This window comes from Osmerus eperlanus, chromosome 9, assembly GCF_963692335.1.
Source record: "Osmerus eperlanus chromosome 9, fOsmEpe2.1, whole genome shotgun sequence".
Lineage (NCBI taxonomy): Eukaryota > Metazoa > Chordata > Actinopteri > Osmeriformes > Osmeridae > Osmerus > Osmerus eperlanus.
In genome coordinates, this window is record NC_085026.1 from 5623610 (window position 1) to 5643869 (window position 20260).

The 20260-nt window shown below is 54.2% G+C and overlaps 1 protein-coding gene across 3 annotated transcripts in view; it reads right to left on the reverse strand.

Moving 5' to 3' along the window:
- The window catches only part of slc4a11 (solute carrier family 4 member 11), a 38404-nt gene that overhangs the window by 17840 nt on the left and 304 nt on the right, over positions 1–20260 (reverse strand). For 2 of the 3 annotated variants that reach the window (XM_062469081.1, XM_062469079.1), the window contains exons 2-5: positions 7527–7577; positions 2668–2784; positions 789–832; positions 195–423 (exon numbers count right to left, since the gene is read on the reverse strand). In XM_062469081.1, coding sequence (XP_062325065.1) covers positions 195–423; positions 789–832; positions 2668–2784; positions 7527–7577 — 441 coding nt within the window. Of the gene's footprint in view, positions 1–194; positions 424–788; positions 833–2667; positions 2785–7526; positions 7578–14413; positions 14580–20260 lie in introns of those variants that run through there. The other variant, XM_062469080.1, reaches the window with a different exon arrangement.

The following is a 20260-nucleotide window of genomic DNA, read 5'->3' on the forward strand; positions in this document are numbered from 1 at the left end:
CAAGTAGGGTGAAGTGCCTTGCCCAAGGACACAACGTCAGTTGGCATGACCGGGAATCGAACTGGCAACGTTCGGATTACTAGCCTGATTCCCTCACCGCTCAGCCACCTGACTCCCTCCCCAGTTATGATAGCGAACAGTGTAGCGAACACGTAGTTATGTCCCGGAGGTGGAGACGGCGTCGCCGTGCTTACCGCTGACCTCCTGCGCCCCGGCGTCGGTGAACAGCATGCTCATGACGTCCTCGAAGTTGCAGCCGGGCTCGGCGGTGTGGTTCTCCTGGCCCACGTGGTGCAGCATCCTCTTCAGCACGTCGTCCAGGGACGCCGCCGTCTCGTCCAGCAGGATGCTGGCCCGCGCCAGGAAGCCGTCCAGGTCTCGGTGTGCACGCACCTCCTCCTCAAAGTTCATCAGCTTCACATACTGGAAACGGGGGGGGGGGGGGGGGTCGATGGAGGATGTGGGGCGAGAAGGGAGAGGGAAGGAAGGAAGAGAGGAGATGGAGGGAGCGGAAGAGAGATGAAAGGGCAGAACGGAAGGGGAGGGAGAGATAAGCGTGAGGGAGAGAGGGAAGGGAGACGGACAGACAGACAGACAGACAGGCACAGGAAGACAGATCGAGATGTATACAGACATACTAGCTCCAAGCATCTCAGGACAGGACAACACTGATGTTTCTGGTTCAAACAGCAGCACTGAGCCATGTGAACAGCTCCAGTACCAACCCCAGACCCCATGGGCCGGGTCAGGACCAACGCCAGCCATGGAGGTCTTAACAGCATCCTTACCTTCCGAGATGTGTTCAGTAGGACGCAGCCAGAATCATCGGAATCTAGAGGAGGAGGAGGGAGAGGGAGTGATTACAGCACTGTGGTAGCTGTGGCTGAGGACCGTGAGGTCCACCACCTCCAGACCAGGGACGAAGGCCTGGAGCTGGACCAGGTCCTGGACCCTCAAACGTGAACAGCTGAAGAAGCGCTGTGGAAGGACTTGGACTTGGGAAATGGATTTAATCCTGCTGAAATGTCGAGAGGGTGGCCTCGAAAAGCTCCTACAGAGCAGGGATTGGGAGTTCTGCACTGATAAGGACACAACACGCACTTTGTAAAAGAGAAGCTGGTTCCATGTCCTCTGAACAAGTACAAAGGTCTGGAATGATATCGGCTACAGTGCGAGAAGCACCCCAAAAAATCCATGAAAAAATCCATTCTACATTTGCTGCCGCTTGTGCGGGGAGCAGAGAGAGCGTTTTAGGTGCGAGCTCCTTTGATGTGCAGCCTGGGAGAGAGCAGCCTTGTCTTCTCAGTACCTCTCCCTCCCTCCCGCGTTGCATAACCCAGTCTTCCCCGGGAACAGGAAGGATGACCTGATTAGGAGACGGGCTTCCCTCCCCTGCTACCCGAGTCTGCTCCGGCAGGAAATCAAACCAGTCATTCTTCCTCTTCCAACCTCGTACTCTTCCTCCTCCTCAGAGGGGAGTCCTAGTAACAGAGCGACCATCCTGACAACACCTCCGCCAAGCACCCCGGGACAGATCAGTAAATCCACGTGCACCGGTGTCTAGGTGTGCACGCCTGGAGGCAAGGGGTTGACAAGAGAGGCAGGGGAGAGGAGGCAGGAGAAGAGGCAGGGGAGGAGGGGAAAGGCAGATGAGAGCAGCGGAGAGGCAGAGCAGGAGAGATAGAGGTGAGGAGGAAGGAGAGGAGAGGCAGAGGACAGAAGGCAAGAGAGGAGAGGCAGAGGAAAGAAGGCAGGAGAGGAGAGGCAGAGGAAAGAAGGCAGGAGAGGAGAGGCAGAGGAGCCGATTCTAAAATGAGACTATCAGAGAGAGTGTAGGATTTGGTTCATCAAAGCCGTCCTATCAAAGGGCTGCTGGGCTCATCTCCCTAGGAGAGAGAGCTGCTCTAATTGCTGTCAGGCTTCAGCCATGAGGAGATCTCCATATAGGATTACCTAGGCCCTCTGTAATGGCTTCTGTACATTTCGCTATGTGGCTTAAGGTAATCCTGAATGTGTGGTGGATTAGGAGCAGGAAGAAGGACTTGTGAGACGATTCATTTCCCCGCTGGGCTGCATGTACAAGCAAGGGTGGGGGGTGCCAATTATGGTTAATGATATTCAAATGAACGATGGGGTTGCGTAAGCGCGGTTCTAGCGTGGCGGCGACGGCTTCCAGAGGAAGTGGCCCGTTTGTCTGTTCATTATGACATCATCCCATACGCTCAAACACACACACACACGCACACGCACGATCGTAGACAGTCACATGTTTCTTGTCGTGACCGAGTCCATGCCTGCGGTCGTCTGGCAGCAGTGACATCAGGTGATCAGGAGCGATCCTCTCCTCCTGCCAGACTCACCGTGGGTCTCCCAGAGAGCCCGTGGGGGAAAGCAGTCACCTGTCACACTCGCTCTCCTTGTGCACCTGGGGACTGTTGCCAAGGCAACACTAACCTGTTGACCTGCGGTGTACCAGGGATATGGGGCAAATTACCTGCGGCCGCAGCTAAGATGCTGCCACAGGGCCCAGCACCTGGTGCCAGACTGACCTGTCACCCCCTACCCCCTTCTCCCCCCAGCTCCAGTCACCTAATCGCTGATAAACAACCCCCCCCCCCCCCCCCCCAAACGAGAAGCCTCCAGGCTCCCGCCCCCCCAGACCCTTACCTGGTCCAGGGCTGTTCTGGTTGGTGTAAAGGTGGACGTCGTCTCTGCAGGCCGTGGGGGAGTCTTGCCCCTCCTCTCTGCCCTCGCTGCCCTCCTCCTGCTCTGCCTCCCGCTGCTCTGAGGACACAACAGCACAGGGTCACCCCCCGGACAGGCTCCTCCCCCACCCTGCCAGCCTCACCCCCATCCAACCCCTCCAGTATCCCAGCCTCGCCCCCATCCAACCCCTCCAGTATCCCAGCCTCACCCCCACCCAACCCCTCCAGTATCCCAGCCTCGCCCCCATCCAACCCCTCCAGTATCCCAGCCTCGCCCCTGTCCAACCCCTCCAGTATCCCAGCCTCGCCCCTGTCCAACCCCTCCAGTATCCCAGCCTCGCCCCTATCCAACCCCTCCAGTATCCCAGCCTCGCCCCTGTCCAACCCCTCCAGTATCCCAGCCTCGCCCCTATCCAACCCCTCCAGTATCCCAGCCTCACCCCCATCCAACCCCTCCAGTATCCCAGCCTCACCCCCATCCAACCTCTCCAGCCTCACGCCTAACACCTCCAGCCTCACCCCTATCCAACCTCTCCAGCCTCACGCCTAACACCTCCAGCCTCACCCCTATCCATCTGCCTAAACCATGCCTGCCTCTATACCGCCAACCCCCCCACCCTGCATCTTTCCGTCCACACCGCCTGCCTCTAAATCCCCAATTACCCCTCCCCACCTGTAACCATCTTCCCTCCAGCCACTATTCATCCATCTCTACATCCTTCCTCTATACCAGTGGTTCTCAACCCTGGTCCTCAAGTACCCCCTTCCCTGCTCCAACACACCTGATTCAAATGAATGGTCGTTAACAGGCTTCTGAATCAGGTGTGTTGGAGCAGGGAAACATCTAAAACATGCTGGACAGGGGGTACTTGAGGACCAGGGTTGAGAACCACTGCTCTATACATCTGCCCCCCCCCCAACCAACCCCCTGCCTGTATCTACCTCCTCCCTCCTGTGGCACGGCTAGTGCATCCACCGGTCCACCTTGGAAAGACCAGCTCCTGCTCTCACCCTGCTCCCCTCTCCACACCAGACCAGACACTGTGACTTTGAGATCACCTTGAGTCTCAGACAATACTGCACAAACAGACTGAGTCGTGACCGAGTACAGGAGGGGGGGGCATATCTACAGCAGGAGGGGGGGGCATATCTACAGCAGGAGGGGGTGGCATATCTACAGCAGGAGGGGGGGGCATATCTACAGCAGGAGGGGGGGGGGCATATCTAGAGCAGGAGAGGGGGGGCATATCTACAGCAGGAGAGGGGGGCATAGCTACAGCAGGAGGGGGTGGCATATCTACAGCAGGAGGGGGGGGCATATCTACAACAGGAGGGGGGGGGCATATCTACAGCAGGAGGGGGGGGCATAGCTACAGCAGGAGAGGGGGGGCATATCTACAGCAGGAGAGGGGGGCATAGCTACAGCAGGAGAGGGGGGGGCATATCTAGAGCAGGAGAGGGGGGGCATATCTACAGCAGGAGAGGGGGGCATAGCTACAGCAGGAGAGGGGGGGCATATCTAGAGCAGGAGAGGGGGGGCATATCTAGAGCAGGAGAGGGGGGGCATATCTACAGCAGGAGAGGGGGGCATAGCTACAGCAGGAGAGGGGGGGCATATCTAGAGCAGGAGAGGGGGGGCATATCTACAGCAGGAGAGGGGGGCATAGCTACAGCAGGAGAGGGGGGGGCATATCTAGAGCAGGAGAGGGGGGGCATATCTACAGCAGGAGAGGGGGGCATAGCTACAGCAGGAGAGGGGGGGGCATATCTACAGCAGGAGAGGGGGGGGCATATCTACAGCAGGAGGGGGGGGCATATCTACAGCAGGAGGGGGGGGGCATATCTAGAGCAGGAGAGGGGGGGCATAGCTACAGCAGGAGGGGGGGGCATATCTACAGCAGGAGGGGGGGGGCATATCTAGAGCAGGAGAGGGGGGGCATAGCTACAGCAGGAGGGGGGGGCATAGCTACAGCAGGAGAGGGGGGGCATATCTAGAGCAGGAGAGGGGGGGGCATATCTAGAGCAGGATAGGGGGGGCATATCTACAGCAGGAGAGGGGGGCATAGCTACAGCAGGAGAGGGGGGGGCATATCTAGAGCAGGAGAGGGGGGGCATAGCTACAGCAGGAGAGGGGGGGGCATATCTAGAGCAGGAGAGGGGGGGCATATCTACAGCAGGAGAGGGGGGCATAGCTACAGCAGGAGAGGGGGGGGCATATCTAGAGCAGGAGAGAGGGGGCATATCTACAGCAGGAGAGGGGGGCATAGCTACAGCAGGAGAGGGGGGGGCATATCTAGAGCAGGAGAGGGGGGGCATATCTACAGCAGGAGGGGGGGGCATATCTACAGCAGGAGAGGGGGGGCATATCTAGAGCAGGAGAGGGGGGGCATAGCTACAGCAGGAGGGAGGGGGGCATAGCTACAACATAACGGCTGTCTTTTATAAAGGGTGTTAACATTGGTGCTCACAATACCTTTTTGGGTGTGCGTTTGCGTGCGAGTGTGCTCTTGTGTGATGTGAACGTGTGTGAGGGTTGCTGGCGTGTGTACGAGTTCTGTGTGCGTATAATCATGTGTGTGTGTGTGTGAGAGAGTGAGAGTGAGAGTGAGAGAGAGATAGATGGGGGGGGGTAATTGGACAGGGGATACATGGAAGCACAGTGTGTCCCTGCCTGCTGCACCATACATACTAATTGGGTGCCTTTCCTTGAGGGCAATGATACAGTTACAAGACACTTCAGCCACATCATTACTTACATCCCAACCAGGGGGGATGGGGTGTATTACATTCTTCATCATCCTCTACATATCTTCATACCTCGCCATTCATCTTCTACATCGGCTGACAAGCCAAACATTATGACCACCTGTCTAATAACCGGTTGGTCCTCTGCATGCCGCCAAAACAGCGCGGGCCCCGGCCTCTACCACACCCTGAGGACGTGCCGTGGCGTCTGACACCAGCAGCAGATCTTTCCAGTCCTGTCAGCTGCGAGGTGGACCTGCGCCGTGATCAGACTTGTCGGTTCAGGACAAGTCCTCACAAATGCTCAACCAGACTGACGCCTGCGGAATGAGGAGGCCAGGGCTCCACCTTCAACACCTCGTCATGCTCCCCAAACTGTTCCCCCAATGACGTGTGCAGTGTGGCAGGGCGCGCCATCCTGCTGAAAGAGGCCACTGGCATCGGGGAAGGACATTCCCATGAAGGGGTGTACCTGGTCTGCAAGGATCTTTTTTAGGGTCGCTGGAAAGTGTCAAACTGACGTCCACATGAATGGCCTGGGACCAGGGTTTCCCAGCAGAACATCGCCCAGAGCACCACACACCCTCCTTTGCATCACGGGCCCTCCTCTGTCTAGAGACAGGGGCATCACGGGCCCTCCTCTGCCTAGAGACAGGGGCACCACACGCCCTCCTCTGCCTAGAGACAGGGGCATCACACGCCCTCCTCTGCCTAGAGACAGGGGCACCACACGCCCTCCTAGAGACAGGGGCATCACACGCCCTCCTCTGCCTAGAGACAGGGGCACCACACGCCCTCCTAGAGACAGGGGCATCACACGCCCTCCTCTGCCTAGAGACAGGGGCATCACATGCCCTCCTCTGCCTAGAGACAGGGGCATCACACGCCCTCCTCTGCCTAGAGACAGGGGCACCACACGCCCTCCTCTGCCTAGAGACAGGGGAATCACACGCCCTCCTCTGCCCAGAGACAGGGGCATCACACGCCCTCCTCTGCCCAGAGACAGGGGCATCACACGCCCTCCTCTGTCTAGAGACAGGGGCATCACGGGCCCTCCTCTGCCTAGAGACAGGGGCACCACACGCCCTCCTCTGCCTAGAGACAGGGGAATCACACGCCCTCCTCTGCCCAGAGACAGGGGCATCACACGCCCTCCTCTGCCCAGAGACAGGGGCATCACACGCCCTCCTCTGTCTAGAGACAGGGGCATCACGGGCCCTCCTCTGCCTAGAGACAGGGGCACCACACGCCCTCCTCTGCCTAGAGACAGGGGCATCACACGCCCTCCTCTGCCTAGAGACAGGGGCACCACACGCCCTCCTAGAGACAGGGGCATCACACACCCTCCTCTGCCTAGAGACAGGGGCATCACATGCCCTCCTCTGCCTAGAGACAGGGGCATCACACGCCCTCCTCTGCCTAGAGACAGGGGCACCACACGCCCTCCTCTGCCTAGAGACAGGGGAATCACACGCCCTCCTCTGCCCAGAGACAGGGGCATCACACGCCCTCCTCTGCCCAGAGACAGGGGCATCACACGCCCTCCTCTGTCTAGAGACAGGGGCACCACACGCCCTCCTAGAGACAGGGGCATCACACGCCCTCCTCTGCCTAGAGACAGGGGCATCACACGCCCTCCTCTGCCTAGAGACAGGGTCACCACACGCCCTCCTCTGCCTAGAGACAGGGGAATCACACGCCCTCCTCTGCCCAGAGACAGGGGCATCACACGCCCTCCTCTGCCCATAGACAGGGGCATCACGGGCACTCTGACCGCTCTGTGGCTCCGCTCCCTTGTCAAAGCCCATTTTTCCTGCATGCAGCACGTTGACTACGACCGAGGAGTTGAACAACGCTCTCCGCCTCACCTGTGAGTGTGCACACGCAGCATACATCACTATGTGTGTATCACTATGGTGTGTGTATCACTAAGGTGTGTGTATCATTACGGTATGTGTATCACTACGGTGTGTGTATCACTACGGTGTGTGTATCACTACGGTGTGTGTATCACTACGGTGTGTGTATCACTACGGTGTGTGTATCAGTCTGATGTGACCAGAGCTGCTCACTCACCCATTTCTTGGAAGAAGTATCCATTCTTGGACATCCCCGAGATGGGTGCCTCTGTAGAGAAGAGGGAGATACAGTCTGGTCAGTCTGCACCAACATAACATCATGAACCATTAAATCAATATATTCTAGATAGTTATTATACAATTCTACAGATGAATTCAGTCCAAAGCACAATCTAAAGACAGCAATGGTGTGTGTTTGTGTACAGTTTCTGCCTCCAGAGCTCTGTGTGTGTGTGTGTGTGTTTGTGTTTGTGTGTGTGTGCTGACGGCGCTGGTACATCAGGGAGGATGTAGAGATGATCTGTGTTGTGCTGGAGGCGCTGGGGGGGGTGGAGCGCTTATACTTCAGTCAAGCTTCTCTCCAGCATTGATCTGAAGTGTTTACATATTCATGTACGAGCTCAGACACAGCCATGTGATCTGTTACTGACCTGACTACAGAAGTGAAATTCACACGTCACACACAGGCTCACCACGGACACACACACACACCCAAACACACATTTTTTCACAAAAGCCCTAGCAAAACCTCTATAATATTGTGTTTGTCTCAACACATTTGCTGGCCGCCGAATAGCCTGTTCTGCTAAGGAGTGTCACCTACAGTCAGAATATCTGCTCCAACAGGCCCTGATGGGAGGGTTATAGTTGCCCCACCTCCTGCCTCTGCCTCAGCTAGGAGCAGAGCTGCCTCTGCCTCATCTAGAAGATCTGCCTCTGCCTCAGCTAGGAGTGGATCTGCTTCGGCCTCAGCTAGGAGCAGAGCTGCCTCAGCCAGGAGCCCGGTTCCTGCCTCTACCTCAGGTAGTGTTCTGCTGCCAGTGAGAGGGAGGCTCCATCATTAGAGAAGCTCATCTGGGCAGGACTCCAGCTCAGTGGAATAATACATTGTTCCACTTCTAAAGACACTTCCTCTTCGTTGGTAACAGTGATACATCCTCATACAGAGCCTTTACTAAGCAGGCACGCAATGTGTGTGTGTGTGTGCGTGCGTATGTTTGCGATGCAGGAAGTGGTCACATGCAGCAACGATAAGAACAAGGATGATTATAGAGATTATTCCCTCAAACACTCAGTCAATTGTAGCATGCCATAATGTCCACACAAATATTTACATTAAGTAAATATCATAACTGAACACAGACTTGATTATACACCGCCATCCTTTTAACACACACACACACACACACACACACACACGCACAAGCCCTTTCTCACACAAATATACACGCACACACAAAAGCAGCCATGCATGTAATAGTGGGCACATGCAGAGAATACGAGTCTGAGGAGCAGAAATGAGCTGCTTGTTACAGGAACATGAAAGTGAGCAGTCATCATTTATTCAACCTCATGTCTTCTTGGTTATTCTTGTGGGGTTGATTATGACACAGAAACCACAGCACGTTCCACAAACATCATCACACATTTATGCAGAGGGAATCTCACTGTGCAAATGAGAGTAAATATGAGCAATGCTCGGCTAATTATCTGGTAACTATCCAGTTTGTTTAGCACTTGCGTTTGCACACGTGTCCACACAAAACACACACACACAATATTCCTAAATCACCAACACCTATTTGCCAACGTCAGTAGCGACTAGGAGCCGGTGTGAGTGGTGACATCACAGCCTGAAAGATGTCCTCATGCCAAACTTGTCTGAAGCCCTCAGGCCAACAGGACTTCTGAGAGCAAACAGTCACGAGGAAAACGAGAACCGGAGCGACCGGTACCACCCCACAACAGGAGACGTCCCAAACACACATACGACATTGGCTTTGTGTGTGTGTGCGTGTGTGTGTGTGTGAGTGTGAGTGTGACCCTCTACCAGGCACCCACAGAAAGCACCTGTGATAGAGGAGCGTGTCAGCCCTCCATCTAGAGATAAAGAACTGTGAACGTTGCGTCGGTGTCAAAAACAGCACTTCTGCTTGTCTCACTTCGGGGAGGAACCACCTCTTCCTTCCTGATACGGAGCCTCAGCAGCAGCAAAACATCAGCAGCTCTCTCTCTCTCTCCCCAACCAGCACCACATACACCTGTGTGTAGGAGCTAGGAAAGGTTTCAACTAGTACAGTGTGTATGTGTGGGGTGTGTGCATGTGTTTGTGGGGGGAGGGGGGGGGGGTTGACTAATTGGGTCCAGAGGCTGTTTTGGCATCTGGCCTCCCTGGGTCTTCCTCAACTCAGAGGGAATACCTCATTCTGCTGTGCTCTGAGAGAAAGACACAAACTATGCATCTGTCCAGTAGAACGTCATCCTATAAAGCACCATCAAAGAGCAGCTTTCCCTTCTAGTTTCCACTCGCTGTGTTTCCGTCCAGCGCTCCTCCTCCTGCTGTCTCTGCACAGTGTCCAGCCCCTCCAGAGGTGCTCCCTCTAGGGCACAACACATCCTCCCACGAGTGTCCAACGCTGATGATGTCATAGTGAAGCCTTGAGCACGGCGCTGGTACGAGTTGACGCTGGACAGAGAGTGTGTGTATGTGTGTGTGCGCGTGTGCAGGGCTGCCAGCTCTCACGCATTGGCTGTGAGACACACGCATTTCAACCAGTTCACACGCTCTCACGCCACACTTTGTATTTCGTTGTAAGCAGTAATGGACGAGGCGCAGGCACACGGAGTGAAGCAACATAGACGCGCGAACACCCGTGAAAGCTCGTCTGGGGAGGGGGGGGGGGGGGGTTGCTTTGTACGCAGCAACATTTTGGTTGGCCCCACCAAATCTCACTCCAAGGTTTTTTGAAAACTTGGCAGCCCTGGTGTGTGTCGTGATGTAAACTGGCTGGACTCTTTCCTAAATACTCTGTAGCAGCAAAGACCAGTCACACCAATATGCTAACATACTAACCAGTGACACCAACACGCTAACTAGTCACACCAACATGCTAACCAGTCACACCAACACGCTAACATGCTAACTAGTCACACGAACATGCTAACCAGTCACACCAACATACTAGCCAGTCACACCTGCATGCTTAGTATTCAGTCACACCAGCATGTTAACCAATCACACCAACATGCTAACCAACCACATCATCATGCTATAATGCTAACCCGTCACACCAGCACAATATCCAGTCACACCAGCGTGCAAACCAGTCACACCAGAATGCTAACATGCTAACCAGTAACGCCAACATTCTAACTAGTCACACCAGCATGCAATCAACCCAGTCACACCAGCATGTTTTCTCTAGTTTTGTAGCATGCGAGCCAGAGAGTCTCTCAGCGTCCCTGGACAGGAGCTGTGCTGTCATCTGTGGGACTGGGCTTTGATTAGAACTCAGCTGTGCAATTGGGGAGAGAAGGACAGGGGGAGTTCAGTCTGGAGTGGTGGTGTCTGAGGAGGATTGCTGTGCGTGTGTATGGGTCAGTCGTGATTTGTGTGTGTGTGTGTGTGTATATATATGTGTGTGTGTGGCGAGGGGGGTTGTCGTGACTGCGGAAGGTTTCCCTCAGAGCCAGTCTGGAAGACAGCGGAAATGGGGGGGGGTTTCACTGGGAGGGGGGGGTAGCCCTGTTCAGCCTCGCTGGGGGGCCTTTTCTAGCACATTCTCTCCCTCTGTCACAACATTCTCTGTCGCCTTCTAGCAACCCCCCCCCCCCCCCCCCGACCCTCTCTCTCTTTCTCTGTCTCCACATCCAGAACATCTCCCGCTACAGAATAGCTGCTCCCATTTCAGAGCTGGGGTTAGGTTTAGGGTTAGGGGGGGATTCCTGCTAATTGTTTGCACATTCTCCTTTTCCTCCGGCTCCATTAAAGCCAGCCGGCCATCTCCCTTTCAAGTTGCTGCTCTACACAGCAGGTTCAACCCCAGACCTCTAGCCCAGACCTCTAGCCCAGACCTCTAGCCCAGACCTCTAGCCCAGACCTCTAGCCCAGACCTCTAGCCCAGACCTCTAGCCCAGACTCACAGAATGAGTGCCAAGACTTGAACAGGAGTGTGTGTGTGTAATGTGCCAGTGAAGCAGGACAGGACAGGACGTCAGTGTGTGAAAGTGTATGAAAGTGTTGTGTGTGTGTGTGTGTGTATGTGGTGGGGTGTGTATGTGTCAGGTGTGTGAGAGAAAGAGGTCAAACAGAGGCAGAGAGAGAAGCAGAGAGAGAGATGGTTGAGTGATATCACATTGATATTTCTGCTCAAGCACATAGAAAGGGCAGCCTGGCAGTCAGGGGGCTCGTGTTCCATCTGTGTGTGTGCGTGTCTGTGAGTGTGTGTGTGTGTGTGTGCGTGCATGTGCGTGTCTGTGTGTGTGGTGCAGTTAAGGTCGCAGAGCAGAAGATCAGGCTAACTGACCCATTACAGAAGGCTCTCCCTCTACCTCTCCCTCTCCATCTTTCATTCTCCGTGACCCCATCCCACTTTCCTTCCAACTTCCCCTCTCCTTCTCCCTGTTTCCCCCCCCCTCTCTCTCTTTCTCCCTCTCCTCGTCTCCCTCTCCCTGCATCCAGCAGATGAAGTCTTCATTACTGGCTGGTGTATAGGGGGGTTGTAATGAACTATAATTACAATGTGTACAGTGGACTACTCTGTCACTTCATATAATAAGCCTGGATAGACCACCAACACTGTGTGTGTGTGTGTGTGTGTGGGGACATGCATATGTCACCTCATGTGATTAAAGCCTGCAGGCTGATCACACAGTCATTGCGGTTCTCAGACAGGATGTAACACAGGACGGCTAACACACACGCACACACGCAGCAAACAACATCTCATTCTTACTTATGCTCTTGAAGGGTCTGCCGGTCAGAAGCCTGAAAAAAATGTGTTCAAATTTGATATTGTAAATATCCAGACTGGATTATCCTATTGTGTTTCAGGGGCTGGGATCGCCCCATTTAGATCCACATGATCTGAATGCTGTAAAAGTCAGCAGCAGCAATTAGCCCCGTCTTCTTCTGTTGAGAACAGCAGCTATTTATACATATACATCTGGGCTCATACACAACGAGGAAGTGCATAATTAGAGTCGTAAAAGACCAAATTCTGTCACTTAAATCTCTATTTTCATATCGGCTGCATCCGACGCACATTGAGCTAATAAGAGGTTTCACGGAGGAGGTTGTAAACAGAGAGGACATCCCTTGTTACAGAAGACAGCCGTCTGAATATCATCGAATCATCTCGTTATTCAGTTATTTACAGTCTTAGCATGTTAAGGGGAGACTGTTCCGGGTGCACAGTGAAGCTACACCAAGCATCTGTACTGTTCCCGGTGCCCAGTGTGTGCATGCGTACTGGTGCCCAGTGTGTGCATGCGTACTGGTGCCCAGTGTGTGCATGCGTACTGGTGCCCAGTGTGTGCATGCATACTGGTGCCCAGTGTGTGCATGCGTACTGGTGCCCAGTGTGTGCATGCGTACTGGTGCCCAGTGTGTGCATGCATACTGGTGCCCAGTGTGTGAATGCGTACTGGTGCCCAGTGTGTGAATGCGTACTGGTGCCCAGTGTGTGAATGCGTACTGGTGCCCAGTGTGTGCATGCGTACTGGTGCCCAGTGTGTGCATGCGTACTGGTGCCCAGTGTGTGAATGCATACTGGTGCCCAGTGTGTGAATGCGTACTGGTGCCCAGTGTGTGCATGCATACTCCATGAAGTCTCCATGTCATAGCGTCTTCTGCGTTTCATATTTCATGTTCCGTGTGGGCACAGACTAAACCCTATCTGTATGTGGGCTAATAAGATGTGTGTGTGTGTGTGTGTTCATTTTCTGCGTGAGTGTATGTGCGTGTCTGTGAGTACAAGTGTGTGCGTGTGTTTGTGGGGGCGTGCATGCATGCGTGTATGTAAGTGCATGTATGTGTGTGTGTGTGTGTGCACACGCAGAGTGTGTGTGTCCAGATGGCTGTATTCAGAGCCTAAAGCTCCTTTGCTCTGCTGCCAGTGGTGAATACTGATCACAGGACACTTCCACATCACGCTACCACACACACACACACACACACACCTTGACCTCCACTCCTACATGACCTTACACACACACACACAGGCACAGACACACACTCCAACCCAGTGCTGTACAGTATACACACACACACACACAAACAGGTACACGTATTCGTGGACGGACGGACAAAGACACACATTAAACGCAGAAACAGAGTGGCAGCAAGGAGGCAGCTTCATCACACCTCCTAACCAGCTCTGTTCTCCCAGAGGACCACCACACACACACACACACACACACAGCAGGCTGCCACACACACGCACAAACAGGTCCAATCATCACACATACCCTCACATACATCATATCAGCTCGCTCACTCACACACAGAGGAAAGTGCACCTTTAAAGAGAAAAAAAAGAAGAGAGAAAAAAAAGGAAACGCATTCTTGTCCGACAGGTATCTCAAGGTGGATCTGAGATATTCTGGTTTTTAACGCTCTGCTTTTTGACAAAGATTAACGACGCAAGGGGCATTCATGTCGCATACCAGAAAATAAACAAAAATCTCTCAGACACAGAAACATTTGCCCGTCTCTGAGACACAGGCTGCTACACTAACAACGCAACCATAATGAAAAACAGGATTTTAGACAAAACTGAAGCATAACATGTGTTCAGTTATTTAGGAGGATTAAACACACACGCACATTACTACGCAGACACACACTACTCCACACACACACACATTACTCCACACACACACACACTACTCCACACACAGCCATAACCTCGCACAAACAACGGGTCTCTGAGCGTGGAGGTGGCCAGGGTGTTTTTCTCAAGCTTGCTCAGGTTTCAAGAGCAGGGAACCCCTCTCTGCCTGCCTGCCTCTCTGCCTGCCTCTGTCTGCCTGCCTCTCTCTCTCTCTCTCCCCCTCTCCTGCTCTGCCTCGCGTTTGGGCTGCTCAGCCCAGGGCTGGACTCACCAGAAGGCACGAAATGAAGAACTTTGTTGTCTTCCATAGTTGAGTGAGAGGCTGGTCCCCCCAGTCAGCCCATCCTGTATCCTGCTCGGGCGAGAGTGTGATCCCCTCTGCTCCTTCTGTTTCCCTCGCAGCCACATGCAGTGACTCAGCCCGCTCCGCCTGCCTCCTCACTACCTCGCCGCTGGGTCCTAGTGCCTGCGCCGCTCCGCAACGGCATGGCAGACCTGTTGATGAGACACACCTTCCCCCCCCCCACGCCCCCTGTGTCTCAACAACACCAACATAGCTCCCTGCCTCGCCTCAGTCTCCCTGCCTCGCCTCAGTCTCCCTGCCTCGCCTCAGTCGAACTGTCGGATGGAACGGGACCGGTAGGAAGCAGAACAAAAAGACAGTTCTGTGTTTCTCTGTCTCTTTCTCTCTGTGTCTCTGTCTCTTTCTGTCTTTGTCTATTTCTCTCTCTGTGTGTGTGTCCATCTCTGTCTCTGTGTGTGTGTGTGTGTGTGTGTGTGTGTGTGTGTGTGTGTGTGTGTGTCTCTGTATGTGCGTCTATCTCTATCTCTCTGCGTGTCTCTCTCTACGTGTGTGTGTCTCTCTCTCTATCTCTCACAACAAGACCATGTGGTCAACCAAAGATCTCTGGCCGTGCATAGAAACAGCCGGGTAAGGTGGACCCTGTCCTGCTAGCGAGTTGAGGCGGACTCCACAGATGGAGACAGAGACAAAGAGTGTGCGGTTGTGTGTGCCAACACACAGACTTCCTCCTGATAAAGTCACGTTCAGTTATGCAGATGGAATATGAGCTGACCCCCAACGACACTGTTGATTTAACCACAGGGAGAAATCAAACAGTGTTCAACGACAGTAACGTGCATATAAATGCCAGTCCCAGCCTCCAACTGGCTAACAGAGCCTCAGGCTGGCTGGGACTGGCTGTGCTCTGCATGTCACACACACACGCCACGGGACCCCAGCTCAAGTCAACACCTCCAGGCAGCTCCCAGCCTGCCTGGCTGGCTAGGCTGGTGCACATGGCCGTGTCCTCCAGCTCAACACAACTTTCGTTGAAACCGAATGCCGAATGACTCCGTCTAAACGCTTCCAAGTGTAAGAATAGAACTGGAACCATTGGGTGGAAAAATGGAACGGGTCGAATATCTGTAGATTTTTTCCGTGATCAGAGTGTGTCCATCTGCAGGGTTGCGTTGACAGAGGTGAGGCGTTGGGATGGACTCTGTGGGGATGTGGGTCTCAGACGGAGGAGAAGAGGAGAGCCGGACCTCGTGAAACAACACCAGGAGATGAGGATCACAGGACCCGTCTATCTGATTCCCTCCAGAGAAGGTGTTAGATTCACAGGACCTATATACGGGGGTGGGGGTGTGAGAGTGGCGACAGGTTAAGGGAGTGCGGGGCGGGGGGGATTGAGGAATGAATAAGCACAAGAAAAACTCTGGGTGAACAATCAGGAACATGTTGTCAGCGGAACATGTTACTAAGGTATCAGGAGAACATGTTACTATTACCCAGCAGAAGCACATGTTACAAGTAGAACGTGTTACTATGGTACAGGCAGAACAAGTGCAACAGACGAGATCGCGCTAGTTTATGTGCGAGTATACATACTTGAGGAGTGAGTTTGTGAGTTTAGTGAGCCAATTCACATCGGCTACACTCACCGCCCCTAAACTGACTCCACACCACAGTCACCCCAGCGGTTGGCTGCTAACCTGATGATCCGGGTCACGGCACCAATGTAAAAGACGTGGCTGCGCTAGTTGTCGGCACACGACCCATCTTGCCCCCCCATGGATTTGAACTCAGCACCTCCAACCCCACAAGAACAACCAGCTACAGCAACGCAAAGCTAGCGATTCCCTGGCGCAGGTGGTCTCTGTATACATACCCGAGGAGTGAGTTTAGCCTATTCACATAGGCTACACATGTTACCCAGCAGAACATGTTGCTATGGTACCCAGCAGATGTGGCCTCAAACTCCAGTGGGCGCCTCTAGATATAAGCCACCCATTCCCTATATGTGCAGACTTTGAATGATTGTGGGTTTTAGAAATGACCTTTGTAATGTGTTACATTAGTAATCTGTGCATTTCTTATACTGTATATTTTGTAATTTTTGTTATTTTCAATAGTGGATTAATTAGTATTTACAGTTTTATTGTAACAGTAAAATAATTCAGAGTCCTTCACTGACAAACGTCTTTGAGAACCTGTATTAAGGCTGAAAAGTCAATAAAGAAAAAGAATGAAAAAAAAAGGGACAGTTTGTTTAAGAGGCGTCAAACTCTATTTAACCGACATGAGGAGGGCCTGAGAGCTTGCCCCGGGCAGGCTGTCTCGCTGGTGTGTGATCCAGCTCTGGCTCCAAGTCCTACATACACACTGCAGGGCCCAGCCTCCAGCCTCCAGCCTTCACCCCCACCCCCACCTTCGCCTCCCACCTCCACCCCACCCACCCCTCCAGCCTCCAGGGGCTCAGTCAACATGTTAACAGAGCGGGCTAACGCAGCCTCCCTGCGGCTCGGGCTGAGCACCTAGTTAAAAATATAACTTAACAAGGGTATGCATTTAATAATGCTTCTTTTAATGGAATAAGAACCTGGCATCAGATCTGGTGTAACAAATACCTGAGCTAATGTGGGGTGCAGGAATGTAGGGTTGTTGAGGAGCTCAGGTGCAGACTGTTGTTTATGTTGTGGTGGAAGGTAGTAAAGTCCAGTAGATGGGGGTGGGGGGTGTCCTGCATGCTTGCTAGCCTGGCTAAGGGCTGTTAGGACCAGGGGGAAGGGGGGGGGGCTGCAAGGCTGCAGAACCTGGACGGTAAATATTAACATTGTTAGAACCGTACTAACACCGTGGCTCACGACTATTATTTAGATTCTCTGCGCCATGGTATTCTCCTCCTAATGGGCCAGCTCTCAGCTCGGATGAGTGGCTTCGCTGCTCTCACCTTCTCTCAGCTTAATGAGGAGTGTGGAGCCTTTCAACCGACCTAAAGCTCTAATCCCCGCTTCCCCGAGGCGTCAGCTACCCTCCCTAATATCCTCTTTCCAGATAGACAGTCATACAGCAGAGCACTGGTGCACAGACCTCCTGCAATAGAAACATACTAAGAGTAGAATCACACACGACCTCCAACAGTAGAAACACACACCCCCTCCTACAGCAGAAACGCCCTCAACCGCCTACAGTAGAGGGCCTGTCCTGAGAATCCCGGTCCAAGCCCAGGGAGATCCCAGCCTCCACACCAGCCTCCACACCAGCCTCCACACCAGCCTCCACACCAGGCTCCACACCAGGCTCCACACCAGGCTCCACACCAGCCTCCACACCAGCCTCCACACCAGGCTCCACACCAGCCTCCACACCAGCCTCCACACCAGCCTCCACACCAGGCTCCACACCAGCCTCCACACCAGGCTCCACACCAGCCTCCACACCAGCCTCCACACCAGGCTCCACACCAGCCTCCACACCAGGCTCCACACCAGCCTCCACACCAGCCTCCACACCAGGCTCCACACCAGGCTCCACACCAGCCTCCACACCAGGCTCCACACCAGCCTCCACACCAGCCTCCACACCAGGCTCCACACCAGGCTCCACACCAGCCTCCACACCAGGCTCCACACCAGCCTCCACACCAGCCTCCACACCAGGCTCCACACCAGGCTCCACACCAGGCTCCACACCAGCCTCCACACCAGCCTCCACACCAGGCTCCACACCAGCCTCCACACCAGCCTCCACACCAGGCTCCACACCAGCCTCCACACCAGCCTCCACACCAGGCTCCACACCAGGCTCCACACCAGCCTCCACACCAGCCTCCACACCAGCCTCCACACCAGGCTCCACACCAGCCTCCACACCAGGCAAAAAAATACATATTTTCTCCCCCCCCCCATTAAACAGTCCCCTTTAATGTGTGACAACATTTTGCCTTGGGTGCATGTGTGCCTGATCTGCCATTAACAGCAGGGTGTGTTGAAGGGATCTGACACTGCCCTCTGGTGGTCAAACAGACACACAGCACAAGGCAGTGCCAGTGGCAGTCTTGATAGCACAGCAGCACACAAGAACACCCAGTAGGACAGGACTGAGAATCAGCCCTGTCCCACTGTACAGAGCAGGTGGGTCAGTCTGTGGGGGCGGGGTGTCGGGTGGGAGGTGTGTTGGGGGGGTGGAGGTGGTATCTGTGTGTGTGGGGGGGTTGGGGTGGATTGGGGTGGCGTAGCAGGGCAGTGTGTGGCGGATGTGTGTGTATGTGTGTTGGTGGGGTGGAGGTGGTGTGTGTATACCCTCCCCTCCACTTCCCCTGCAGGAGGCAGCCCTCGCCAGAGTTTTACTCTGCCACTCACAGCCCAGCCCCCTGCCCCCTGCCCCCTGCCCGCCCAGTCCCCCCTAGTCCCCAGGCCCCCACAGGAAATGTTTGTTGTCTTTGTGTTTCCACTCCAGTCCTGCTGACAGCGACTCTCTGAGAGACACGCCGAGTGAACCTGCACTCCTCCTGCCCCTCTCCTACACCTCCCAGCCCCTAAACCCACTCGGACGCTCAGCGAGACTGCCCTCGGATCAACATCCTTCTGCAGCGGAGCGGAGGGTACATTCACCCTGGGGGGGGGGGGGGGGGGGGCGTGTGACCTCCCTTCTCAAAAAGTCGCTGCTGTTGTCTTGTCTTCCTGTCTGAGACAGACAGGAAGTGGAAAGTCAGCAGAGAGGATGGGACATCCTGTTAGGGAGCGGCCTGCTCCCAGGCATTGTCTATTCGATGGCGCCCGGGAGAGGCGAGGACATCAGAGGGGTACCTACTGGGCATGCTCCACCCAGAACACTAGCCTTCAGATAGGAACGTTGGCATGACCACGACTCTCTGGACTTCACTACGTCCACTACAGCCTGACATGCTGTACAACACCCCTGCTCTGGATGGTCACTGCTTAACTAGTAGAAGCTGGAGGTTCACGTACTCATCACCTGTTCCACATAGCCCTGGTCACCCCCACTGGCGTAACCAGCCATCTGAATGGTGGTAACCAGGGAGACAGGCGTGTGGATAGTGACCATGGAGACAGGCGCATTGGTAGCAACCAAAGAGACAGGCGTGTGGGTAATAACCAGGGACACAGGTGGGTGGTAACCAATTAGACAAGCATGTGGGTAGTAACCAGGGAGACAGACGCGTGGGTAGTGACCAAGGAGACCGGCATGCGGGTAGTAACCAGGGAGACAGGCAGTGTGGGTAGTAACCAGGGAGACAGATGCGTGGGTAGGAAGCAGACACCCTATATCTCGAGCTCACCCTGTCCTGCAGATTAGACTACACAGTTCTGGGAACGGGAATGAAAACAAAGACAAGGAGCTGGTCCACTCGAGGCCAAGGTCCTCCTGTGGAGCGATGACTGGACAACACAGCACCACCGCTAATTACAAAGCTACCAAACACTTCTGTCTGGTCATGGGACAAGATCCTTCCAAACATTCAGTTAGCCAGAGCACTTCTCAACTTGTTACATAGTCTGACTTGAACATCCCTTGGACACTTGTGTGTCATGTACCTCATAATGTTGATCATCTATCAGATATAAGCTCGATAGATTGTGGATCATCTATCTGAATGTTTCTGGTCTACAAGTCACACTTCCACCTGCCACCTTCTACTTCTGCTGAGTTGTACCGGCTCTAATAGCACACATCTGGTGAATAGTAGCTTCTCTGCGCCTGGTTGAGTACATGGATGAGGAGAGGAGGGTTCAGTGACGTATCCTACAGTTGGCCAAATGTACAGGCAACACAAACATACGCACACACTTCAAAAAAATTATTTTGGTG